This window comes from Lethenteron reissneri, chromosome 27 (assembly GCF_015708825.2).
Source record: "Lethenteron reissneri isolate LAM-NWPU_2019-01 chromosome 27, ASM1570882v1, whole genome shotgun sequence".
Classification (NCBI taxonomy): Eukaryota; Metazoa; Chordata; class Hyperoartia; order Petromyzontiformes; family Petromyzontidae; genus Lethenteron; species Lethenteron reissneri.
In genome coordinates this window covers 9,502,841-9,529,798 of record NC_083805.1, presented here as the reverse complement: position 1 = coordinate 9,529,798, position 26,958 = coordinate 9,502,841, and the positions used below count along the sequence as shown (strand labels likewise).

The window sequence follows — 26,958 nt, the reverse complement described above, 5'->3', positions numbered from 1 at the left end:
TGTATTGGCTGCTCGTCAATTTTTGCTTCTATTCTCCACAACAATGCCAGTGATTATTTTGAGGTGCTCATTTTAAACAAACTGGAATGGATGACAGACACGACTTGGGGAGGCCTTCATCCAGCAGTGGATAGATAAGATGATGGTGGTGGCTACGGCTACTGCTGCTGTTGTTTTTGATGTAGTGCTGTAACACGACTTCGCATCAGCCCTGCAACCCACCAGAGGCACAACTTAGCATTTTTTTCTAGTCTCGCGTACGGTATGGGGGGCAAGCAATAAGTTCAGAAACTAAATGAACCAATATACTGGTAGGAACCTCCTGGTTACACCTGCCCACAGGGGATTATTGTGTCCGTCGTGCAGGGAGGGGCTGGGTGGGGAGGAGAGGGTGGGGAGGGGCTGGGTGGGGAGGGTGGGGCTGGGTGGGGAGGGGAGGGAGGGGCTGGGTGGGGAGGGGCTGGGTGGGGAGGGTGGGGAGGGTAGGGAGGGGCTGGGTGGGGAGGGGAGGGTAGGGAGGGGCTGGGTGGGGAGGGGCTGGGTGGGGAGAGGAGGGAGGGGAGGGGCTGGGTGGGGAGGGGCTAGGGCTGGGTGGGGGGTGGGGGGTGGGGCTGGGTGGGGAGGGGCTGGTCACCCCGTGGTGCCCTTATAAAACTCAACATTTAACCTACTCACGCCGGCTTGTGCCCACCCTCACAGTCGGGCATATTTGCGGAATACACCACGTCGCCGTTGACCCTGGCCATTGACCGAGCAACCCAACGTTCCTACCAGCTCCCTCCGCAGGAATGTGTTTCGAGGTCCGTGGACCAACGAGAGGAGGAGAGAGCCCTTCTTCGGTCGTGACAGTCGGTGTAGCTCTCCGCTCCTCGCTCCGTGTGAAGGTAGCGGACCGCCACGGTGGTTTATCGTCGTCGATCCATGGCCACGACCGCACTCTGTGGGCTTCGTCTCGTGGGCGTCTCTTCTTTATTCATCGATTTTTACTTAACTTGACTCCTCTCTGTGTTTGTCGTGGTCGAATCTTGTCATCAAAATTTCGTCCACTTCCCGTTGTCCAATCAATTCTAAAATTTGCACACGTACTCAGATCAAGTGACAATGCATGCCTGTATCAAAAGCGGCATCAATTATTCAATTAATTCGATAATTTAAAGCAATTTACATTTTGTATGGACGCCTTATTATTTATATATCATTGTGTGTGTAGGTCAAAAACTACGCGGTCCCTAAACTCTCGAATCGCCTCGCCACGTATCTCAGTCACAAAAGTTGTACATTGAAGATTAATTTATAAAGTAATCAATTAATTCAAGTAAGCATTGATGTGGGAGCAAGCGCCGCATCATTGACGTACTTCTCGAAGTTCTTAATAAAACCGTTGTTTTAAAAGGAGTTTATATTTTAATTCCCCCAATTACGAAGGTATTGGAGGTTATATTCTTTGTTCTTTCGGTAAAGTCACGTAGAAGGGAAATAATAAAATAATAAACCAATTATTTTATTGTTTTAAAAACAATAATAATTTTATATTCTTGGTTCTTTCGGTAAAATCACGTAGAAGGGAAATAATAAAATAATATAAATATAAACTAGAATTTTATTGTTTTAAAAACAATAATTTTATATTCTTGGTTTTTTCGGTAAAGTCACGTAGAAGGGAAATAATAAAATAATATTAATACAAAAATAATGTTATTGTTTAAAAAATTTTTATTGTTTTATTTAATTGTTTTCAAAACAATAAATTTATCGTTTTAGATTTTTATTATTTTATTACTTCCCTTCTACGTGACTTTACCTAAAGAACCAAGAATATGAATCCCTGCAGTCACGAAAGCTTTAAATCAAAAATGTTGTATTGGAGGTTGTCCATGCGTCCCACACCCATCACGTTGTGTGCGTCGATTGACCCGCAGTGCCACGTGACCCGCCACCAGGGGCAGTGCTCACGCGTGGCCGTGATGCTGATGCTGCTGATGATGCTGCTGCCTAGGGGGCTTTTAATTTGAAAGGCGCTCTCGAAACCTCTGAACCACCCCCACAAACACCACCAATCTCCTCCTCCACTATCACCACTCCTCCTTCATCGTCTCGTCGAGCAGCTTGCGGGGGTGGAGTGCGTGCCAGGGGATCCATCGCGAAAGCTTCGTTTCTCCTTGTGGTTGGTGAGCTTAGCACCCCTCCCACGTCAACATCTTGTCGATGTGTCTTGTGTGTGTGTCGTCCTGTGTGTGTGTCGTCCTGTGTGTGTGTGTACTCTGTTGTGTTACACACACGCCGTGTGCGTGGTGTGTATGTGCGTACTCGTGTTACACACACAGAGTGCGTGGTGTGTGTGTGTACTCTGTAGTGTGACACACACACAGAGTGTGTGGTGTGTGTGTGTACTCGTGTTACACACAGAGTGCGTGGTGTGTGTGTGTACTCTGTCGTGTGACACAAGCGGAGTGCGTGGTGTGTGTGTACTCGTGCTATACACACGTCGTGTGCGTGGTGTGTGTGTACTTGTGTTACACACACACAGAGTGCGTGGTGTGTGTGTACTCGTGTTACACACACGCCGTGTGTGTCGTCCTGTGTGTGTGTACTCTACCGTGTTACACACACGCATTGTGCGTGGTGTGTGTGTAACACTACTGTGTAACACACACACAGAGTGCGTGGTGTGTGTGTACTCGTGTTACACACACGCCGTGTGTGTCGTCCTGTGTGTGTGTACTCTACCGTGTTACACACACGCATTGTGCGTGGTGTGTGTGTACTTGTGTTACACACACACAGAGTGCGTGGTGTGTGTGTGTGTTACACTACTGTGTAACACACACACAGAGTGCGTGGTGTGTGTACTTGTGTTACACACACGCCATGTGCGTGGTGTGTGTGTACTCTGTAGTGTGACACACGCCGTGTGCGTGGTGTGTGTGTGTACTCGTGTTACACACACACGCCGTGTGCGTGGTGTGTGTGTAACACTACTGTGTGACACACACACAGTGCGTGATGTGTGTGTACTCGTGTTACACACAAGCCGTGTCGTGGTGAACATGGATTGTATCGTGCGGGTTGGGGTGGAGCGGTCCGAGCTCGAAGATTTGTCTGAAGCGGTCCCTGGGCCTCCCCTAGGTCGACTCGGCCTCAAATGTGTACCCGGTGCGTTGCGTAACAGCAAAAACACAACGCCGCTGGGGAGACAAAGGCGGTCGGGCGTGGTGCTATCCATCCCACCCCCTCGTGTACCGTTCCGGCCTTCATAGGTGCTCGCTAACAGCGCTTGCCCCTACAGTCTGTTGTTAGAGGCTGTGTCTGTGTGTGTCTGTGTGTGTGTCTGTAGTGTGTATCTGTGTGTCTGTGTGTGTGTGTCTGTAGTGTGCCAACTACTGTGTAGGGGGCACAGGTGGTGCAATCAGCCACTCATCTCGGTCATCTCAGTCAGTCGACACGTGGCACCTACTGGGTCTGCCCCGTGACCTCCTTCACGTGGCTTCAAGGTGCACCTAGCCTGGCACAAGCGTCGTGGTGACGTCACCGCCACTTAGTGGCTGTTGTTGTTGTTGTCTGTAGTGTTCTGTGCAGGGGGTTGTCGCTGCCGGGGTTGTGTGACACGCATTATTGCCACGTGCGTTGCTGTTCTGGCTGGTATTTAAATTCTAGATTTGAAGCTTTCGTGACTGCAAGGATTCATACTCTTAGGTTTTTTCGGTAAAGTCACGTAGGTAAAAATAAAAAATAATATTATTATTAAATATTATTTCTATTTTTTTTACCTACGTGACTTTACCGAAAAAACCTGATATTTAAAGGTGCATTGAAAATTGTTGATACTCAGACTCATGCAGCCAGCTATGGCTGTAGGGTTTGGTGGTACATGTTGTTTATGTCGTTTATTGTGAAAATTCCGTCAGTTCCTATGATCACTGTTTTATTGCTTTCATGGCTTTAATTTGGTGATTTCGAAAAGTTTTTTGGTTTTGCCATGTTTGTTTGTTGTAGTACGGAGTTAGAATGATGGCCTTAATCTAAGTTATCTTGTGGTTGTTGTTGTTTGACTTGCATCTCACTGGGGTTTTTGCACACAGCGTTGGTGTACGGTGCTTTTTCTGCAATATTTTGCTGTCTTTTCTTGGATTTTCTGTTTGCACTTAGTCACATATTCACTTTAAGATGTTTTCTTGTTCATGTTTTTGTTTTTAGTTTTTTGTTTGTTGCGGTTGCACCCGATTCAAGAGCCGAATGACTCACAGGGCTAGACCTAATACATGAACTTGAACTTGAATAGGTGCTCGCTAACAATGCACGTCCAGTACAGCATGGCAGGCACTCTCCGATCTCGGGAACCTTTTTGTGTGTGCTACAAGCTGCTTTGACGCCATTTCCTGGTATTAAAGTAACGAAACCACATCGCAATTTGGTAACACGGTTGCAGTACTATAAAAGGGGCCGTCCATAAATGACGTCACGCACCTAGGGGGGGGGGTTTAGAAATGTGACGTCACATCAAAATGAGCAACTTTAAATAAATACTAGCTGTACTACCCGGCTTCGCCCGGGACTTGTATCCACCACGGCCGGCCGCCTTTGTCTCCCCAGTGGCGATGTTAATACGCCACAGCAGTTACTCGTTTGAGGCAGAGTCGACCTAGGGGAGGTTCAAATAGTCGTCACCGGTGGTGGCCGTGAGCGGGAATCGAACTGGGTTCGCCGGGTTGGTAGCGCAGCGTAGCGTTAAGCACTACACCCACCGCTCCTCACACACCACACACGCACAGACACACACACAGACACACAGACAGCACGCTAACCACTACACTACCGCTCCCCACACACCACACACGCACACACACAGACACACACAGACACACACACACAGACACACACACACAGACACACACACAGACACAGACAGCACGCTAACCACTACACTACCGTTCCCCCTACACAACACACGCGCGCGCGTCCATAGGTACACATACACGCGCTTGCTGCAGACACACACGACTTTGAGGGTGCGTACGGCAGTAAACGACTGAAATAATAAAGCGGCAATGCTGCGCAAGGAACGCCTTAGACCTGCAACACATTTGTGTAATGCGAGCGTAAACACACAAACACATACAAACACATACACAATACACACACACATACATGCAGACACACAGACAGACACATAACACACATACATACACACACATACATACACACATACATACAGATACACAGACATACACATAAACACATACATACACACATACACATGACCCGGCTTCGCCCGGGACTTGGATCCACGATGCCCGGCCGCCTTTGTCTCCCCAGTGACGATGTTCACACACGACAGCAGTTACGCGTTTGAGGCTGAGTGGACCTAGGGGAGGGCCAGGTCCGTTTCAAATAATCGTCAGCGGTGGTGGGCGTGAGTTGGAATCGAACTGGGGTCGCTCAACCAGCTTAATGACTATTTGTACAAAGAACATATAAAGAATAGATTATAATAACCAGGCTACAGTCCACATAATAGACTGACAGTACACGCAGTCAGCTTCATAAGCAGGCTAGAGTGTACATGATAGAGTGCCAGTACGCTCACCGAGCTTAATAAGCAGGCTACAGTCTACATGATAGACTGGCAGTACGTTGACCCAGCCTAATGACTATTTGTACAGTGAACATTTAAGTAATCGATGTTTGGCGCGTTGGGTTTAAAAGTAATATTAATTGCACACATTTTGTTGGGGGTGGAGTGAAGAGTAGGTCAAACTTTGATGAATTTACCTCAGAGTGGCGTGGTGGGTGTCGAGGCCTAGTAGCGTGCAGAGCCTGCGGCCTCGCCAAAATTGTCCACCGGCAGAGGCAGGGTACGGGTGGCGTGCCTTCCCCCCCCCCCCCTAGCGCTCGAACAATACTGTGTAATGGCTATTATTTAATTATTTACGGAGCCTATGAAAGTGGCGAAGGCGTGGCTAGCCGTTGGCAGGGGCAACCGCCGTCCAATGAAACTGCAGCCCTTGGCGAAGGCGTCGCTAGCCTTTGCAAGGTCCAATGAAAGCGGCGAAGGCGTCGCTAGCCGTTGCCAGGGGCAACCGCCGTCCAATGAAAGTGCGTATGGTCCGAAATCCACACACACACACAGACGGACAGACAGACATTCACGATTTTATATATATAGATAGACTGGCAGTACACCCAGGCAGCTGAATAAGCAGGCTGCAGTCTACATAATAGACGGGCAGTACGCTAAAGCAGCTTAATGACTATTTGTACAAAGAACATTTAAAGAATCGATTATAATAACCAGGCTACAGTCTACATTATAGACTGCCAGTACACCCACTCAGCTTCATAAGCAGGCTAGAGTGTACATGATAGAGTGGCAGTACGCTCACAGAGCTTAATAAGCAGGCTACAGTGTACATAATAGACTGTCAGTACGCTCACCCAGCTTAATGAGTATTTGTACAGTGAACATTAAAGTAATCGATTGTTGGCGCGTTGGGTTTAAAAGTAATATTAATAGCACACATTGTGGTGGGGGTGTAGTGAAGAGTAGGAAAAACTTTGATGAATTTACCTCAGAGTGGCGTGGTGGGTGTCGAGGCCTAGTAGCGTGCAAAGCCTGCGGCCTCGCCTAAAATTGTCGACTTGGAAGAGGCAGGGTACGGGTGGCGTTCCTTCCCCCCCCCCTAGCGCTCCAACAATACTGTGTAATGGCTATTATTTAATTAATTACGGAGCTTATGAAAGTGGCGAAGGCGTGGCTAGCGGTTGGCAGGGCCAACCGCCGTCCAATGAAATTGCAGCCCTTGGCGAAGGCGTCGCTAGCCGTTGCCAGGTCCAATGAAAGCGGCGAAGGCGTCGCTAGCCGTTGCCAGGGGCAACCGCCGTCCAATGAAAGTGCGTATGGTCCGGAGACACACAGACACACAGACAGACAGACAGATTCACGATTTTATATATATAGATAGACAATTCTAGATTTGAAGCTTTCGTGACTGCAAGGATTCATACTCTTAGGTTTTTTTCGGTAAAGTACACGTAGGTAAAAAATAATAATAAATATATTTCTATTCATTTATTACTTTTTTTTATTTTTTACCTACAGGACTTTACCGAAAAAAACCTAAAATATAGACAACACGTTCTACTTTATTAAATCGACGTTTTGATAAATGTTTTCTCCTACAACATCAGAGTTCAGCGCCACATTAAATACGCACTACAATGGAAATAGTTTAAAGCATGTTTTATTTTTTGGGGGTGGGGCAAAGCTTTGTGACGTCATATTTGAGGGGGGGGGGGTCTGACTTTTTGTGACGCCGTGTGACGAGGAGGGGGGAGGTCAAAAATCGTCCAAAATCGCGTGACGTCATTTATGGACGGCCCCGAAATATTTTCGCTGACGGGCGCTTCCATCCAGCGGTGGATAGAGAACGTCTTGCGGCTGCTAGAATCAGCAACCGCATGCGCTGCTTGTAAGCGCTGATGCACTTGCAGCTGCTGTAACAAGTGCTGTTATGTCGTTGCTATTAAAGCAAAGTTGCATTTCTTTTTTAATTCCTTCCTTGATTGAAGATAGTTTTGCGTTATTTTCAAGTTACCCGCCAGTGTGACTTGAATGGTTGCGTGACTATGAATGTTGTGTTTGCTCCTCATTTTCTGCAATGTTACGGTCTATTTGCTGCCCTAACTTCCTATGTTTTCACAAAGGTACTCGGCTGGTCATTTTTGCGGATCGGTTTAATAAGCTGAATGTATCCTACCCCGCATAAACAAATACAATCAATCAAAAATCTAAGTTGCCACGGTGGGGGTAAATGTTGTACTTGTAAATATTATTATTGCTCTTACTGATAAGCATCCTTCTACTGGAGCAGTGTAGCCTCTGAATACAGAAAGTGAAAATGTAACTGATTTCTTTTGAGGGTGGAGTGAGAATGAACAGTGAATGGGGCTCATGGCTCGTGTCAAAGGCAGTGCAAATCCTCTGGTTGACAAGTTGGTTAAGGGTCTGACACTGAGGCTACGGTTTGATGACCCAGTCCAAAGTTGTCAAGCCCTTTCCCTGTATTTCCATGTTATTGACTGCGCCTTCACTATTTGTGGATACCACTTTGTAAGAGAAAAGAGAGACTAGCCTGGGTGTAAAGGAAAGCACATCTAACATCGGAGTGATGTTGGTGTACTACGTACGTGTATGGATGAGAGAGATGGGTCCTGATTATAGAACGACTTAAGCTTTTCATAGAAATTGCATAAGGCAAAACTGCCTTGGCTCTATATGTATAATGAAGTTAACACAATAAAGCATCGTAGTTTCAAGTTTATGTTGTTTAACCCTGGTGAGAACTCAAAAGAGACCAGAGGATAGTCTGCAAGAGTTACATGGGTCACCGAAATGACAAATGAGAAATAAATAACTGAAAATCATAACGACAACAACTTTTTTCACGTGAGGTATTGAAAATATGGCAAACATACCTCCCTGCGGCGCATATCGGCTTGGGCAGGTGAAGCGAAGTTTGGAGAGAACCTCGGGTTGGTCAATACCACTCGTACGTCAATTGTCAAAGTAAAAAAAAAGTGTATCCAATAATTAATAAAGTCATGAATGACATTGATATTAATAACACGAATAGTAATTACAAACTTTAATACTAGCACTAATAACCAACATTAAAAACAAATATTTTTCCATGAGCCACAGCCCGACTGGAACAACGCACAGAGCGATGGTGTTCTGCTCTGGCAGTGTTGCATGGGTGACTTGGTGGTGGTCATGTCGGATGGGAGTTGCCTTCCTGGCAGCTGATTAGCTGGTGTGGTGGGATTGATATAATATAATTCCTAGCAACTGCTGCCATGCCCACAGTGTTGCAATATCACGAGGAAATGCTGGTATTACAGCATTTTTGTAGGTTTTCTCAAATAGCATTCTGGAACTTGCTACAATCTCTTGCCTGTTGTTTTTTTCCGAGCGCTTTCTATACTCAGGCCTGTGGACTCAAAGCAATACAAAAAAAGGATTGCCATTTAAGCAAAGGTGGCTGAGACGGATGCTGGGAAAGATAGAATAAGGATTGTGGAAGTGATGAAAATGTGATGAGGCAAAGAAGGTTGCACTGCAAAGGACATGTGCATAGGAAGGAGAGACAGTTATTTAAACAGACATTGGAATGGTTTCCATGAGGCCCGCAACGAAGATCTGATGGTATAGGATATCGTTAGGGCAGATCTTGGAGGTCATGTGCAGCAGTAGAAGGCAGAGGTCGCAAACGGGTTTTGATTCCTTACCAGTACCCGTACCCGGCCGCACCAGGGTCGCAAATGGGTACCCGTACAGGCCGGGTACGGGTACCCTACCCGAAATGAGTGACAAACGGTGACTCACCAGTGACTCACGGCCTACCCGTACCCGTACCCGGCCGCACCAGGGTCGCAAACGGGTACCCGTACCCGTACCTGACCGGGTACGGGTAGCTGGGTATCGGGTAGGGTACTGGTATCGGGTACCCGGTTGCGACCTCTGGTAGAAGGTAGAAAGTGTTGGTGACGTGTGGGGGCATCAACGCTTTTGGCCGTGGTCACATTTTAATTTCGATCTTTCGCTCTTTCAGTGTTGATCAAGGCCATCCAACAACAATGGCAGACTTCCAGGAGGTGGTGTCGCGGGCCCGGCAAGCGTTCCGAATGGGTCGCAGCCGCGACATAGCATTCCGCGAGGAGCAGCTTCGGGCTCTCAACCAGCTCATGGAGGAGAACGAGAAGGAGCTGTGTCAGAGTTTGTACAAGGACCTGCACAAGGTCAGCTGGCTTGCACTGAGCTACAACCACCTTCACATATTGTGGGTTTGAATACCCTCTTTTTGGATCCTGCTTTATACCCTGTTATGCCTTGCACTGGTCATCATCGTGATTACTGTGAGCCACAGTCTGATCAAATTCTCGCTGTCTCACAATGCCGCGATCTGGCATGTTCAATTCGCATGACCTGATCACGCGTTGCCTTCATGTTCGCTGCCCTCTGGGGTGTGTTCATTCATTTGGCTGCCGCTTTGTTACCAGTCTTGGACATTGGCTGCCTTCCCTAGTAACGTGTCCTGGCCAAGCCCACTTACTTTCCTTAGCAGTCGTTACGATGTCTATCAATTTTGATCTATGGGTTCCTCTCTCATAATTCCCATCATGCATAGTTCCAGTCTTCTTTGCACACTTTTCAGCATTTTCTTTGTCAATGTACGTGTTTCTGATACATACATGATATCTCCTGACAAATTACCTGCTCATGATGCAGATAATACATTTTGTATCAAACACACTCTCTCCATCTTCCTTTTTCTCTCCCTATCTGGTGCCCGGCAGTGCAAGTTTGAAGTGATTTTGCATGAGTTGATGCCCGCCAAGAACGACATGGCGTTGATTGCGAGCCATCTGCGCGAGTGGGCGAAGCCACAACCGGTGTCACGCTCCCTGATTACCCTGGCCGACACTGTGTACATTGAGCCTCAGCCCCTGGGCGTGTGCCTCATCATGGGGGCCTGGAACTACCCAGGTGGACTTGTGTTTCAACCTCTCGCCGGAGCCATCGCTGCAGGTGCGGACGCAGGGCAGGCGAGGGAGTTTTTGCTGCCACCCATGATTTGTGATTCGAGGTCATGACTCGATTCGAGAAGGGACGCGTTGTTTTGTTGTTCTCCGGTATATTGTTTGTGTGGTTTGCATTGTGTGTGTTTTATTTGTATTGTGTCTCTTGTATCAGATGTCTCTTGTATTTGGTGTTTGTGACTCGTTTGCTGTTCGGCTCATATTGTCCGTCTCATTTGTATCGTGTTTGTCTCATTTGTGTTTCTCTCGTATGAATGTAATGTGTGTCTCGTTTGTGATGCCTGGCTTGTTTGTATTGTCGCTTGATGCATTGTCTATCGTATAACTGATGTGTGTGTGCCACGTTTGTATTTTCATTCTGTTCACCCCGTTAGCCCAAACGTCACATTTACATATACAGTAGTTTTCATAAATTATAAACATTTGATTCTTATATGCCAGATTTCATGCCCGTATGGTGAGTGAAATAATTAAACTGATTAATTAATGGATCGTTACTTGCTTAGCACACATACAACGGGCTGGTCCGTCCACCCCTACCATACCCAGGCTCGAGAACCTGTTGTCCTTTGGATTTATTTATTGATTGTTTTACCTGCCTTTGGTGTGATCCTACCCATTCATTGTGAAGATAATGGCACAGAGTGGCAATCAACTCCTTTACAAGCAGGGCTTATCGTGTCTTTTGGTGGGAGACTGCATGCACTACAGATACACTTTTAGTGCCAGTTTGTGTCCCACAACCATTGCGCAATGCATGGACTGCTTTGTCATGGGCTTTTTAATTTTCAGACTCACTCCCTGGTTTTCACCATTTAAGTCAGATTCTCTTTGCTGAGGCCAGTGCTTTTTTGGTCAAAAGATTTTACGTGTACTTATATAAGCGAATGATGGTAGAACAGTGGTGATTACGTGAAGGAATTTACTCGTAAAAAAAAAAACTTTAACCTGAATAAAATAGACTTTTTGTGCAGTCCATCCACTTATTAGGCGGCTGCCCTGATTCAAGGTGCATTGTGCCATTGCCCTGGGAGTGCAACTTTGCATGCGGAATTGCCCCATTCTAAACTTGTCCAACGGATACAGTCTCCTTACAAATAATCTTTTTTTTTAACAAGAGCCCATTGAGATCGAAGTCAAGGGAGATCCAAATGATTTGCACGTAGCTCAGTTGAACAACTGATTTACAAACTTAAGTAAGAACATTGTTTGATAATTGCTCAACATGTAATGATACATTCATTCATTGCACGACATCCATCTTTCACCTCACAATACCTCTTGAATAATGTGTGGAAGAATCAATTATTTCAGATTCAATTATGCTAATAATATGCGCACATTACATTTAGGGTCCACAAATGTGACAAAATGACAATCCAAAAACTTGACAATTCATCGCATTTCTGGGGCCTTGGGGGAAGGGGTGGGATAGTGGTGCTGAACAGTTTTACGTCTAATAATTTCAATTGCTTCATTCTAAAAGCTTGAGCATCGCAGGCTGCTCTCCCATCTTTGAATATTAATGTGCTGCGATTATAGTTGTGGGAGCTGTGCTATGCAGATTGGTAGAGATTGTGAGCAGAGACGTAACATGGTTGGCATGGACCCTGCTGTAAGAAATTATATGGGGGTTCCCCATTAATTTTCCCCTTCTCTCCATAGCTGGCATCTGGGCCCCTACAGCCTGTGGGCCCCTATGCAGTTGCACTGCCTGCACACTCGATAGCAAATGCCACTGATTGTGCGGATTGTAGGAAATGCAGCCGTGATAAAGCCGTCTGAGCTGTCTGAGAACACGGCCAAGCTGTTGGCGGAGCTGTTTCCTCGCTACCTGGACAAGGTGAGATTGGAGTGAGTGGTGCTGTCGATCTTGCAAAATCCACCGTACTGATAGCAGTTGCACGTTAACATGGGAAACGGTTGCTTGTTAACAACGTTATAGCTATTACACATACAGCCCGTTTTTGTCAATCAACTACTGGATGAGGGTCATGTAGGCCATGAAGGATTATTTTTACTATACTTAAATATGCTGGTTGAAGGTGAGAGAAATTCAGAATAAATGTTATTGCACTGCCCACAATCCCTGTTACATTGTTGTTTCTGGATGGTGGCGGTAACGCATTCATGTACTAATTGGGCGCAATCCTGCCTTATCTCCCGAGGTCTGATGAGAACGAGCACATTTCGGGTGATTTGGTCATGGGCATTTACTCTGTCATACCTCTGCCTTCCCCACATGGATAGATGCAAGAGATGTGTACAGCCACGCAGAAAAAAACTTGACCTAGAAACATAGATCTTATAACATAGTAACAAACATGAAACATAGAAGGCAAAGAGTGGTGGAAGAAAACGGGTGGCAGAGGACAAACGAGAAGAATATTGTCTGCTGGAGTGGAAAGGGCACGAGAATGCAGAGGAATGGCAGGGGAATAACAACTGATGGTTACATAATAGTGGAAGACTGTGGCTGGAAGTTTGTGGACCCAGCGGCGTCTGTAAAGGGGCTGAATGGATGGGACAAAAGACATCCACCTTATGCACTTCTGCAGAACCGACTGCGTTCGTGTACACGGTCAACCGCGTCCGGATTGTCCACTCCCTCTCGTTGGCTCGCCGGTTACAGGACATGTACCAGGTGGTGTTGGGCGGGCCCGCCGAGACGACGGAGCTCCTGAAGCAGCGCTTCGACCACATCTTCTACACGGGCGGCCCGGCGGTGGCGCGCATCGTGATGGCGGCAGCCGTCCCGCACCTCACCCCTGTCCTGCTGGAGCTCGGCGGCAAGAGCCCCTGCTTCGTGCACCGCGACTCCAACCTCCAACTGGCCGCACGGTAGGCGTGCGGCGACGGTGGGCCCTCCCACCAAGCCAATGGCGGTTTTGTGGCCGTTGTTGATAGGGCGTCAAGTCGGTCAACGTGTGGGACCGTTCTGTTTGCGCGTCGAAAGTTGGTGTTTTGAGTTGATTTTGTGATTGGTTCTCGATAATGTGGATTTAGTCTTGTGATTAAAACAATTATATTCGTATTGGCTGGTCGGCATATATTACACATTAGTTCACAATGTAATGTCGCTTGTGTAACCTTAAAACAAATCTTGTTTGTTAAGTTTATTTTATCTCTTCCATTCAGCCGCATCACATGGGGCCGATTCATCAATTCTGGACAGACGTGCATTGCGCCCGATTACGTGCTGTGTGAACCGTCGGTGCAGGAACCCCTTGTGGAAGCCATTCGTGTCACTCTCAAGGCAAGTGATGAGATCACTGAGATCTGAGTTTGTTTCCTGGCCATGGCTAAAATCGGTGGGGAGTGATATCTGAACCGGTCCTGGGCACTCTCTTCACCAACCTGCACTGGCGAGTGTCGAGAAGTATGGTCAAGCAACCCCCATGACTGACATGGGGATGCCTTCATCCAGCAGTGCATTGATAAAGGGGCTGAAATTGTATACTATTTGTATGTTGTATAGCTGTTCAACAAGTGTGATAGATAAAACGATATTTTTCAACAAGCTAATCTATTTTTAAGGTAGAAGAATTTATGTGGTGTGGTGATAGCACTGTGTAACATTTTTTTTTGCTCCTGGGTACTAAGTGTTATTTCCTAATTGCTTATGCTTCAAAAGTACAGAAAATGGCTATTATTCCCCACAAACTTAACTTTTTTGACCAGGACTGTGATATTTAGAAATTTACCTATTTTCCAGAACATTCCAGATAGATTCAGTCCTGAGTAAACTTGAGCATTCTAGAACTTTCCAGTAATGTAAATAGTAGTATAAATAAGGGGCCTTAAGCCCACAAGTTCAGTTTAGATGGCATTAAGAGGCTGCAAGCATCTGACAGATGCATTTTGCTATGTCTGCGGCCAATTTATCAAGTCAAGAGCGAAAAAGTACTCTGTGGAAGCATCTGCTAAGATGTGTGAGGCCTACAAGGCATATTTCGGCATGCCTGTTGGGGATCAAGAAAAACCCTGGGCACCTCATTTCACCTGCGAGCAATGCAAAAAAAACTCTGGAAGGTAAGATGGACAAAATTGTAGCTCGGAATATTATGTTATAAAATTTGTTAACATTCTTAAAATCGTAAAGGTTTTAAATTTTAAAATGTTTTACAATTTTCAATGTTATTGAAAAAATATATCATGAAAAATGTTGCAAGAATCTCTTACACATTAGTCATGGGTAAAATTAATTTATTTTTGTAGGATGGTACAGGGGGGAAAAGAAGGCCTATCCCAAAAATTTGGCGGGAACCCACTGACCACTCAAGCAATTGCTACTTCTGCATGGTGGACCCTTCCAAACGTCGGACTGCCAAGAATGCACCTGCTATCACGTATCCGGAGCTTCGTTCATCCATCACCCTGGTGCTACACTGCCATGTGCTCCCCGTACCCACTCCTCCGGAGAGAGAGCAGCCGTCTTTAAAACAGAGCAGCAAGTCACAGAGCGAGGAAGACATTGGAGATCCAGATGCCAATTTCAGAGGTGGAGCTGAGGAGAGAAACCCATACTACCCCAACCAAAAAGACCTCAACGACTTGATCAGATATCTTGGTCTCACCTAGTCCAATGCCAAGCTTTTGACGTCTAGGCTCAAGCAGTGGAACTTGTTGGATACAAGTGTGCAAGTCACAGATCAGAGGAAGCGTCACCAACCTTTTTGCAGCTTCTTCACTCGTCAAGATGGGCTCTGCTTCTGCCACAATGTGACCAGTCTGTTCAAGGCAATTGGAATCACCTGTCACCAGAATGAGTGGCGTCTCTTCATTGACAGTTCATCCAGGAGCCTCAAAGCCATGCTGCCCCATAATGGTAACAAGTACCCGTCTCTTTCCCTGGCTCACTCAGTGCAGCTCAAATAGGATTACAAGAGCATCAAGACCTTGCTGGATGCCTTGAAGTATGATGAGTACGGCTGGGAGGTCATCGGAGACTTCAAAATGGTGGCATTCCTGATGGGTCTCCAAGGCGGTTTTACCAAGTTTCCCTGCTATCTTTGCCTGAGGGATAGCAGGGACACCAAGGCGCACTACTACAGGCGGGACTGGCCACAGCGGAGTAAGTTCTCTGTGGGGAGGAACAACGTTAAGTGGGAGCCACTGGTGGACCCCCGGAAGGTGCTGATGCCACCACTGCACATCAAATTAGGCCTTTTGAAACAATGTGTCAGAGCTGTAGATAAGGAGTCGGCAGCCTTCAAGTACCTTCAAGACTTTTTCCCTAAGCTGTCTGAGGCAAAGGTCAAAGCTGGTATCTTCGTCGGACCACAGATGACGAAGAACCTGGAGTGCAATAAATTCCCCAATAAGCTCACTAGTATGGAGAAAGCGGCTTGGGACAGCTTTGTCGCAATGGTTCATGGCTTCCTGGGCAATCACAAGGTCGAAAACTATGTGGAGCTGGTTGAGACTTTGGTGAAGAACTACGGCACAATAGGCTGTGGGATGTCCCTCAAAGTCCATATCCTTGATGCTCATCTTGATAAAGTCAAGGAGAACATGGGAGCGTACTCGAAGGAGCAAGGCGAGCGCTTCCACCATCATGCTCTCAGTATAACGAGAACATGATGGGAGACTACATTGGGGGCTGATTCGTGAAAGTGATTTACAGTATAATCGTAAATCTCGAAAAACTACTCACTTCTAAATCTTTTGTAGTCATTTTTTATTCATATGTTGTTTTTTTCTGACTTTATGTGAACGTAAATACAAAAATTTGCCCGTATTATCATTGGAAATAGGTAAATAAAAAAATATCATCGTCCTGGTCACAAAAGCAAAGTTTGTGGGGAATAATAGCCGTTTTCTATTCTCTTTAGGCATAAGCAATTACGAAATAACACTTACTACCCAGGAACAAAAATTGTGTAACATAGTGTAGTCTGTGCAAATGCAGTGAATCTGCAAATTAACCATTCATCAGCAGTAACAGGTTTTTACCCTTTCAATTGGTACAAAAACTGACACCTTTATACAAGGCATCATGTTTGCAATAACCACAACACAAGCAGTCAAAATGCAAACAAAAATATGCATTTTGACTACTTGTGTTGTGGTTATTGCAAACATGATGCCTTGTATAAAGGTGTCAGTTTTTGTACCAGTTGAAAGGGTAAAAACCTGTTACTATATTTTGCCACTGGTAAAGGAGATGTCTCATAGCATTCATGAGCAGTTTGGTATTTGTCCGTAAGTTGCATAAAAAAAACTTAGACACATTTTTAATATGTGCACACCCTTTTACATAAAATTTGATAATTACTGTAAAAATTGACAAACATACAATGTATAAGCTGATTCATTTTCTGTGGAACCTGCGTAGGAATACTACGGAGAGGACCCCAAAAAGTCACTGGACTATGGACGTATCGTGAACAAGAGGCACTTTGACCGAGTGAAGGGCCTTATGGCCGGAGCAAAGGTCGCTATCGGAGGAGAGACTGACGAGGCCGAATTGTACATCGGTAGGAGTAAACACGGCATTAGAAATATACTTTCTCTCTACTCCTCCAGTCCCCTTGAAATGAAGGCTGCTAGTTTCATGAACCTCCGACGGTAGTCCTCCACTGTTGTTGGCCGCCATCATCATCATACCATTTGTTTCCATCTCATTACTCTCTGTTCTAGTGCTTCTTTCACTCCATCAATCCATCTTTTTAAATCCTTTATATTAAGTTCACTTGCTTGCTTGCGCGCTAACGACCGTGCAAATCTTTCGGTCGTTTTTTAACCCACTTCCCGTGATCCAATCGAGCTGACATTTTGCACACAGACTCGTTGTGCGTGACAATTTATTTTCGTGGAAAATTTTTTTCAAAAATTTTCAACATTTTAGGAATTTTTTTTTTATATTTAATTACCAATTGCTTAATGGTGGCAGGCAATCATCTGACCCATAGTTGGCAGCCATCTCAAGCCAGAGGACGAGAGGACTCTAGCCGCCCGTTTCAAAGACCAATGTGGGCTGGGTTGTGGCCCATTGAACACGTACTGTAATTTATTTGCCACGCATATAAAGGATTTATAGTGAAAAACTTTGTTTTTACGGGTAAATTTTTTCTCAGTCCTCTTTTGTTTTTCACAAGCATTGCCATTGCTTTTGCTGTATTCCTGTCGGTATTCTTCTGACATGACTATACTTTACCAGTCTTCGTTGCTCAATTCTTTCCGAATACAGAGAGGCTGCTTAATCGATGACATGTGCAGAAATGCAGCCAGACAAGCTGATTACAGCTTGACTGGAATGCAAGTTGACACAATCTTTTGAACATATGGCCCACAGCACTCTGCCCAAGTTTGCCCCAATAAGAATGGTTGGCCAGTATATTTGTAAATCGTTCCACTCTGTGTTGATTTAATCATCGTCAGCAGCAGCCATGTTCCATCCACTGCTTTTACTTAATTTAATCATATTGTAACCACTCATTATCCACAACTCGTATAATCTGCAGCTTGGAACTGATCCATGAAATCTATTACTGAAGAATGGATATTTCCTATGATTAACATTATTTTTCATGAATAAGGAGTAAATTCATAATATGTTTAGCCATGATAATTGGTTTTTTACCCTTCTATCTGGCAACAAAACTGACACCTTTTTACAAGGAGTCATGTTTGCACAGACCGCAATACCTGCAGTCATAATACAAACAAAAGACATAACTCGGATAATGTGCACATTCGGATAATGTGCACATTAATGTGCACATTATCCGAGTTATGTCTTTTGTTTGTATTATGACTGCAGGTATTGCGGTCTGTGCAAACATGACTCCTTGTAAAAAGGTGTCAGTTTTGTTGCCAGATAGAAGGGTAAAAAACCAATTATCATATTTTTACTGGCAAATGAGGTTCCCATGATGTTTAGCCATGATAAAGATTAGTTATTTGCGAGTGGTCAGCGCGGGTGCTCGGTTGATCTTAACTACATTCTTTTGTTGACAAGAGACATCACGCAGCAAATTCATCCTATTCCCATGTGTGGATAATTTTAGGGATAGGAGTCATTTTTGGATATCCCCCCCCCCCACCCCTCTGTATAGCCCAGAATCTGGGGGCCCCTCCCCGGTGTAATTGTACCACCTGCATGCTCAATACCTACGCCACTACACTGTGCCAACAAAAAATCCATTGTGCTTTTTGACTCGCAATAAATGGAGTGCGTACACATTTATCATAACTGAACAATTCAGGTTAGTTCAAACAATTGTTTTCTTATCGCTTTTGCTAAGTCCTCCTCTTCCTCCTGCTGCTGCGGCGGTGGTGCCGGCTTTCAGCCCCAACAGTGCTCACGGGTGTGGATGCGTCCTCGGCGGCGATGCAGGAGGAAATCTTCGGCCCCATCCTGCCCATCATGACCGTGAATGGCGTCGATGATGCCATCACCTTCATCAACAATCGCGAGAAGCCGCTAGCGATCTACGTGTTCGCACTCGACAAGAAGGTGCCGGCCCTCCCACCCCAACCCGCGTCCCCCACCCCCACGGCCCAAGTTATGCACACCCTAGATGTAATGGAGTTGATGGCAGAGGCACAGCCACTTTGGGTGTCTGGACACCCGCAGAATGGTTAGATATGGCAATGAGACGGCTCGCAACATTTTGGATAAAATTCACGGTATTTTGAGGATGCTTTTTTCTTGCTCGAACAAGGCGACGTAAATACTTTTTTCTGCATATGGTGGAACTTTGAAATTCAAATTACCTCGTGGACAGTATGCTCATCACTGAGTCGGTCACCAGAAGTGGCTAAGATAAAAAAAATTATTATCGTAAAGTAAGATTCTTATTATCTGTGGCAAAGTGTGGAGCAAATTTTGCGGATCCTATTTGTAGCCTAAACAATAACCACCAGACACCACGCACTAGTAGAACTCCCCCCAACTTCCAAAGTGTGGTTGTGCTCCTCATTGATGGGACATGGTGTCGTTTTGATTTGTAAATAGGAATGCCATTTTGCCTGGCATAGCTTGAAAATGTTGCCAAGTTTAAAATATAAATGCTTGTAAGATAAACTTAAAATAAAAGGGGCAGTAATGTCACAGCTGTAGCTCACTAACACTATGAACCCAACGACTTGAGTTTCAGTTCTAGGCACTGCTAACATCAATGGCATGCGGTATCAAAACTGTTCCTAGACTTTCCTTCACCAACCTGCACTGACCATCATGAAGAAGTTTTACCATCATGAAGAAGTATGGTTAAACAAACCCAATGACCGATAAAGCACGGAAGAGACCTTCTTCCACCAGTTAATTGACAGAGTGCTGTTACTGATAAGTAATGCCTTTTTTTGGCAGGTGGTGAAACGTCTGGTGGATGAGACCAGCAGTGGAGGTTTCACATCCAATGACACCCTGTTCAACTACGCAGTCGAGGGCATGCCCTTCGGTGGCGTGGGTGAGTTCCCTGCTCCCATGAGCAGCAGCAGTTGTTTTTCATCATATGGATAGTATCACAGTTATTATATGTAACTATTATTGTCAATAATGGTGGATCAACGGTGCAGTGATCCACACCCATGGCTAACATTAAGTGTCGAATGATATATGAATCCTGAGTGCCTCCTTTACCAACCCTCGTTGACCAGTTTGGAGATGTATGGTCGAACAACCCCTACCACTGACACAGTGTGGGGGGGATGTCTTCGTCCAGCATGTACAACATACATGAATTGAAAATAATAAATTACTGATGCATATATTGTGGCGGTGTAAGTATTGAATGGATGCGGGCATTACATGTATAATATTCGACGATATTATTGACGTTAGGTTTAGGGTTGGGGTTTAAAAACCTAACCGCCGTGTGCCTACTCTACAGCACAACCACGAATATCTACGTAGTATCTTACATATAACTCTCTTTTTTGCATACACCTGCGCAATAATAAAGTCGAATTGTGTTTGACCACGCAGGCAACAGCGGAATGGGCTCCTACCACGGCAGGCACAGTTTCAACAGCTTCTCGCACATGCGCGCCGTTGGCCTGAGGGGCCAGTCAATGGAGAGCGCCAACACCATTCGTTACCCGCCGTACAGCGACAAGAAGCTCTCCTGGTGCCAGTGGGCAATAGGCAAGAAGATGAGCAAGGGCGGCAGAGGAGGCCGGGGCACCATTCTGAGCATCGCCTTGCTGGGCTTGGCACTGGTCGGAGCCTTCGCCGCTCTTCTGACTAAGGTCAACAATCAGAAGCCTAACCAAGCACTGTAGGGGGGACCCAGAGGTCGCAAACGGGTTTTGATTCCTTACCCATACCCGTACCCGGCCGCACCAGGGTCGCAATCGGGTACCCGTACCCTACCCGATACCCGGCTACCCGTACCCGGCCGGGTATCAAGTAGGGTACGGGTACCCGATTGCGACCTCTGGGATGAAGCCACGTTGCAGGCGCGGGTGGGTTGATTCTAGGAACTTGAATTGTGCTAAGAGACAAGACGTTGGGAAATGAGTGACAAACTGTTACTCACCAGTGACTCACGGCCTACCCGTACCCGTACCCGGCCGCACCAGGGTTGCAAACGGGTACCCGTACCCGGCTGGGTACGGGTAGCCGGGTATCGGGTAGGGTACGGGTATCGGGTACCCGGTTGCGACCTCTGAGGGGACCCCGTTGATATTGATCAGGCCGAGAAGGTGGCTCTGAGGTCAGAGGGCTAAGCCGTCGCTGCTGAGATCGTTGGTTTAAATCCGTGATGAAAGTGAAACTCACCACATTAATCAAAAACGCTGCCTTAAACACTTAACTAGTAATGTAACAGCGACAGTGTTTGTGGCATTGGCCCTTCTTAAAAGTTATGAAGGGCCATTTCTCAAAATTATGTGTTTTATATAATTTTCCCTCTTTAGGGCAGCGCGAATGATAAATGTGTTGCATTTTGTTAGTGCTGAAGAACCAATACCAATGCAGCATCAAAGATTTTTGTGCGATTAAACTGTATTCTCAAGTGTAGTTGATGATGTAGTACCGTGGGTTCATGATATTTTCCAAGTGACAAATGGCCAGATAGAAACAAATATTAAATTCAGGTTTTTTTTTACTTAATTGTCCAGCTCTGAGAATTGAAAGTGTGAGCAGATGAGCACGCCAAGTGTGCATGTAGTTCTGTCTGGTGAAGAAAAGTCTTCCCTAAATAACAGTTTACCTCATGTAATACTTATAATTAACTCGGTTTTTTGTTGGAAAATCTTAATTGTGTTCATACACCAGGGAGCGCTATTTTCTCTCAAGTTGGAACAGATTTTGCTTTAACACATGACATTTGCGTCATGTAAAATGCCATTTAAAATACCACCTTTTGTGAGAATTTATGACACCTACGTGATTAAGGTGTTGTTTCCTTTCAGAAAACCCATAACAATATAACATCTGTAAAAAAAAGTGCACACAGTAATTTGCTTATGACTTAACGCAGGAATTCACACTGCTTTTTAGGTAAATTTGCAAACAGCCGTCCTTCACAATGTACTTGTTAACTGATGTTTTATGTTAATGTTGTACTAGATTACATCATGGCACTAACTGCCTCAGTCTTTCGTAATGAGGCCGATGACGACGTAAAGACAAGCCCAGTTGTATTATTTGCCTTCTGCTTCATCGTTGGAAGTGTACTCTGTTAAACTTTAAAGAGGGCAAGAGGATGTGACACTCACCTGATGCCACTCACCACTCATGCACCATACACTTACAAGACCTCCAACATTCACCAGACACTCACTACCCACCATGCACCACATCCTCACCAGGCACTCGCTGCACACCACACTCGCCACTCACCAGACAGTCACGACTCACCACTGGTGGTGTGTATCATGAACCTATTTTACATGAGCAGCCACCAAATGTAACTTTCATTTCCATTTCGATTTAAAGCTTTCGTGACTGCAGGGATTCATCTTCTTGGTTCTTTCGGTAAAGTCACGTAGAAGGGAAATAATAAAATAATAAAAATTTCACATCATATTTTGTTTTTTATTATGTTTTTATTTATTTTATTATTTCCCTTCTACATGCCTTTACCGAAAGAACCAAGAAGATATTTCATTTCCCTTTCCGACGTGTTTCCGAGTTGCACTGCATGTTGTTCGGAATGATGTTCGACATTTCTCTGCACGTGCTGAGAGCTTCTTGAACTTCAGTTCCTCAAAAAGCTCCCAGCATGTGGAGCTATACAACACAACCATGAAAGGCCTGCACAGCATATTCGTTTCCCACCTCACTCGCTGTCGTTCCAGTGCACCCAGACTGAGTACACCGATTGTTCCAGCGTTTGGCAGTAGATTCGAATACATCCAATCGGGGGCTCACTATACGGGTCATTTCACACCTTGAGTGATGATGGACCAACACCTGGGACCGTTGTTATTGCTCTGTGATAATGGACGAACTGTAGCACGTTAAATAATTCCGTTTATAGTTTGTCCGATGCAAGTTTGCAGTGTTAAGAACCAAGTGCCCAGCCACATCTACAAAAGTGTTTTTCTGTAATCGAAATAAATGAATTAAAATACTGTAACTTGGTGTTTGTGCATTTCATTGCAGTTTGTGTTGGACCAGTGAATTACACCCGATAGCTGCAGCCGAGCTCAAGCAACAAATCGTGCTCGGCAGTAACTCACACCTCTGACTCATTTGTTGCCCAAGGTAATTCAAATATTTTACATTTTCACGGTGGCTACCATGCCATAATTGGTGGTACATGCCGAGTAGAAACAATAGTTTTTGGTGATTTACATAAAACAAACTAAAATATTATAGTTCTAATTTGCTATATATCTTGACACTGTTGTTTTGCTGTTATTGCTGGACAATCGTGTAGCGTCTTCTCAGCAGATTATGAGTGGACTTGCACAGACTTGATGACAAGCACAGTTGTGGATCTGTACCAGACCTGGGGTCAATTACAATAATGTTATAACAAATGACAATCACAATGTTATTGTAATTTCAGCTACGAATGCTGCTATAATGACAGTAATTACAATTGACCCCAGGTCTGTTGTATATAGCACCTGTGCTGTGGACCGCGTGTTTATCAGTCGAGTGATAGGTGAGGGCCTCCTCACGCCATTCAGATCGTGGGGTTTATTTGACTAAACTTCACTATGGTGTTCATTGTGGGTTGGTGAAGTGGGGAAACACGTGTGGGAGTATAGAAGTACAGTACCACAATGGATTATCATTTACTGCCCTCCAATTCCCACAACTTTTTTCCCCACAGCAGACTATAAAAACATGTTCATGCAAGGTGGTTGCCAATTCAAGAACTGTCCAGGTTCCCACCTGCTTAACTTCCGAGATCTGACGAGATAGTGTGCATTCTGGGTGATTTGATCATGGACTCTCGCACAAGTATAGACTCCAATACAGCCGTTTCTCTTCCATGTCAGGTGTTTGCCACAGACTATTTTTGCGAAATAAACTTTACTAAATGGGGACCATAATTAAGCATTAATTCATCCATTCAGATAGATCCTTATAATTGTGGTGTAAAAATTTACCCTTTTGATCCGTACATGTTTTCTGTACTGTAGTTTGTTCGTGTGACTGCCGCCAGAATAGGCACGACACGCACCACAATCTACAGCTGGGACAAATAATCCACTACTTTAACCGACTACTTTTTTCATTGTTGGCCACTTGAGCCCTTTAAAATGGCAGCCGCCCTAATATCCTGCCTGCGAAGGCTGGAAACCCCCTACAAGCCATACCCAGCGTGACGATGCCCATAATGTCACCAAACCCCACCCATTATATCTTGTATAGCAGAACGCGTGAGAACAGGGGCAAGCCTTTTTCAACTATTTTTGTATCGTATTATTAGTTGAGTAATCGGGCTGACAATAAGTTGAGTAATCAATTACTTCAAGAATCAAATTGCCTTAACTCTACCACAATGTGACAAATATATATTGCGATGTGAATAGTAATAATTCATTGAATCGTAAGGAGGGCAAATCCTTACATGGCTAGTATCTATAATCCTGCTCTAAACTAAGCAGGCTATTTCAATGTGAATGCTACACTTTGGAGTATAATATCTGCACTACATATATTTGATGTTCTTTCAGACTAATCAATGTTTTATTCCACCACCGCTGTTCTTGTTGAGAAATATTGACGTATGACTTATGTTGGTCAGGGGCAGAACCTTGTCCCGCTGAGCCATCCCTTCGGTCAAGTTGCCCAGGATGTCAAGGACACAGGAGTCTTTTCGATTTAAAGCTTTCGTGACTGCAGGGATTCATCTTCTTGGTTCTTTCGGTAAAGTCACGTAGAAGGGAAGTAATAAAATAATATTATTTTATTACTTCCCTTCTACGTGACTTTACCGAAAGAACCAAGAAGACACAGGAGTCTATTCACGTTTTCATGCCGATCACTCTTCGGTTTCTCATATTGCCCACCCCGGCTGTGATACAGGACGCTGAACATGAGATAGAGCCATGGCTGTAAATATTGACACTGCAATGGGCACAATGGAAGTAATCTTTTTTGATCGTACACGACAGCCTGTTATGCTCGTATGCATGTCACGTCCGAGATAGTACTCGTTTACTTCGCAGTATGTAGCCTTTATAAAATACCGTTAAAATTTTCATTCGAAAGTTTAATTCAGCTATGCACTGCTGATCACAGGTCCAAATGCTCAAAACGCTCAGCTGCCAGCCGCAAACAGCACTGTTAAAGGTGTAGTGGATAAGAGTTAATTGACTTGAGAAAGATTAGAAAAACTTTGGAGGAGAGATAATGGGAGGGAATTCCAAAGTTGACCTGCGTGAGAAAATCAGCATGTTGATTCAGAATCATGTGGTGAGTCCGGTACATTTAGTAATCTGTTGATCATTTTGTAAGGCTGCACGACCAGGACTGCTAAATAAAGAAGCGTTAAAGCTATTCTATCAGCATCGTCGGGGATGAATACTATATAAAGCACTTAATGACTAATTGGACTCTTTGCAAGGCCCAATGCTCCAGATTGTTCTGTATTTTGGAATAAACTAGCTATGCATTTGTTGTAAAAGACATAAATGTAAAAAAAGGAATTTCTCTATTGCCCACCCAGTTCGCAAGGGGAAAGTACACGCCAATACAGTACAACGTCTGATATGCAGCTCACTGGTGACTGAGACATTGGCGGGCATGTGAAAAGGTCAGATATGTGAACATCTATAGAATACAGAATGACAGTTGCACCGTGCACATACAATACGCTGGGTCTGGGTGGTTTAATTGGTCAAGGCGGATAAGTAATGGTCATCGCCGGAAATGGGAAGAAATAATTGGGGGAACTCATAAATGCCCTTACCACGCTAGACCAGGACCCCCCGCCCCCCCATCAGGACTATAGCCTCCCCCAAGATCTGGATCTACAAACTGAGCCTGAACGCAAGGGAGCGGAGGGCAGCGGACACCAGCATTCATGAATACATTAACTTTTAGTTCGCTTGTTTCAGCACATTGAGTTTATAACAAAGTATATTCGCAGACCTTTGCATGTAGTTTTCCGTCAACGAATCTTTTCGAAGATCCGGATCGTGCCGGACGGACATTTGCGAATTTTATATAGAAATTATATAGGATATGTAGACTACCCGATCACCGCACTTGACCCCCTGGTTCTTTCCTGAACGACAGTAGGGTTAGAATATTCACTCCCACCATGGCGTTCAAGCTCATTCTGGCCCATTTTACACCCCTGGTAACGGTTGGAAAAGCAACGTTGTACTCGTGGTCACCCACTTCCCTGCAATAACAGTAGCGCTGTTTACAAGTGACATTAAGCATTTGCACATTGCACACACCTGATGATGAGCAGAAAAGGAAGTTTACATCATGGGGGGTGTTTGTAAGGAATGTTGTTTCGACTCATGTAGGTTTATGTATACAGTACTGCTATTGCATCGAGGCTACACAATGCAAATTTTGTCTTACATGCTTCATAAATTCAACAGGAAGTGAATTAAAATGTGTATACAGCACCAGGATGTGCTGTTAAAAATGTACACTGCGTGCCCAGTTGTCGTTTGTAAGAAGGCGCTAGGCTCCTGAAAGGAGTTTGTGTTGCTAAATAAGACAGCTAACTAACCCGGTTGCTTTTCCTCTTTGTGTGCGTAATGATATATATTTCTAACAACCACTCAACATGTGTATGTTGTTGAACTTCGTTCGGACAGTACGTAGCCGTGCTCGTCAGAGGTGCAGGGGAAGGACAAAAAAAAACGAAACAAACATAGCAATCTTGAGAAACGTGGCTTGTAATTAATGAAAAGTGTAAAGAATAATAGCATTAATTACAATCCTGTGAATGTAAGTACGTATCAAATAAATATGAATTGCTCATT

The 26,958-nt window shown here is 44.9% G+C and overlaps 1 protein-coding gene across 3 annotated transcripts; it reads left to right on the top strand.

Annotated features, from left to right (window-relative positions):
- Positions 1–2,048: 2,048 nt before the first annotated feature.
- On the top strand, positions 2,049–26,958 carry LOC133348531 (aldehyde dehydrogenase family 3 member A2-like). Of its 3 annotated transcripts, XM_061561399.1 has the most exons (12): positions 2,150–2,168; positions 3,370–3,491; positions 9,609–9,795; positions 10,354–10,585; positions 12,354–12,439; positions 13,229–13,437; positions 13,735–13,852; positions 16,934–17,075; positions 18,891–19,057; positions 19,913–20,012; positions 20,531–20,793; positions 23,156–26,958. In XM_061561399.1, exons 3-12 carry the CDS (start codon positions 9,634–9,636, stop codon positions 23,171–23,173), a joined length of 1,497 nt encoding a protein of 498 aa, XP_061417383.1. In that variant the 5' UTR covers positions 2,150–2,168; positions 3,370–3,491; positions 9,609–9,633; the 3' UTR covers positions 23,174–26,958. The 3 variants fall into 3 exon arrangements, with proteins under 3 accessions (XP_061417382.1, XP_061417381.1, XP_061417383.1); XM_061561397.1 differs by lacking the exon at positions 23,156–26,958 and having other exon boundaries at positions 2,117–2,168; positions 20,531–23,124; XM_061561398.1 differs by lacking the exons at positions 3,370–3,491; positions 23,156–26,958 and having other exon boundaries at positions 2,049–2,168; positions 20,531–23,124.

What these genes read in the sequence shown, in the direction of transcription:
- LOC133348531 (XM_061561398.1), top strand. Translation starts at nt 9,634, where the DNA reads ATGGCAGACTTCCAGGAGGTGGTGTCGCGGGCCCGGCAAGCGTTCCGA. An exon ending in AACCTCCAACTGGCCGCACG is followed by an intron (nt 13,438 to 13,734) that starts GTAGGCGTGCGG and finishes TCTTCCATTCAG; the next exon opens with CCGCATCACATGGGGCCGAT. An exon ending in CATGCCCTTCGGTGGCGTGG is followed by an intron (nt 20,013 to 20,530) that starts GTGAGTTCCCTG and finishes TTGACCACGCAG; the next exon opens with GCAACAGCGGAATGGGCTCC.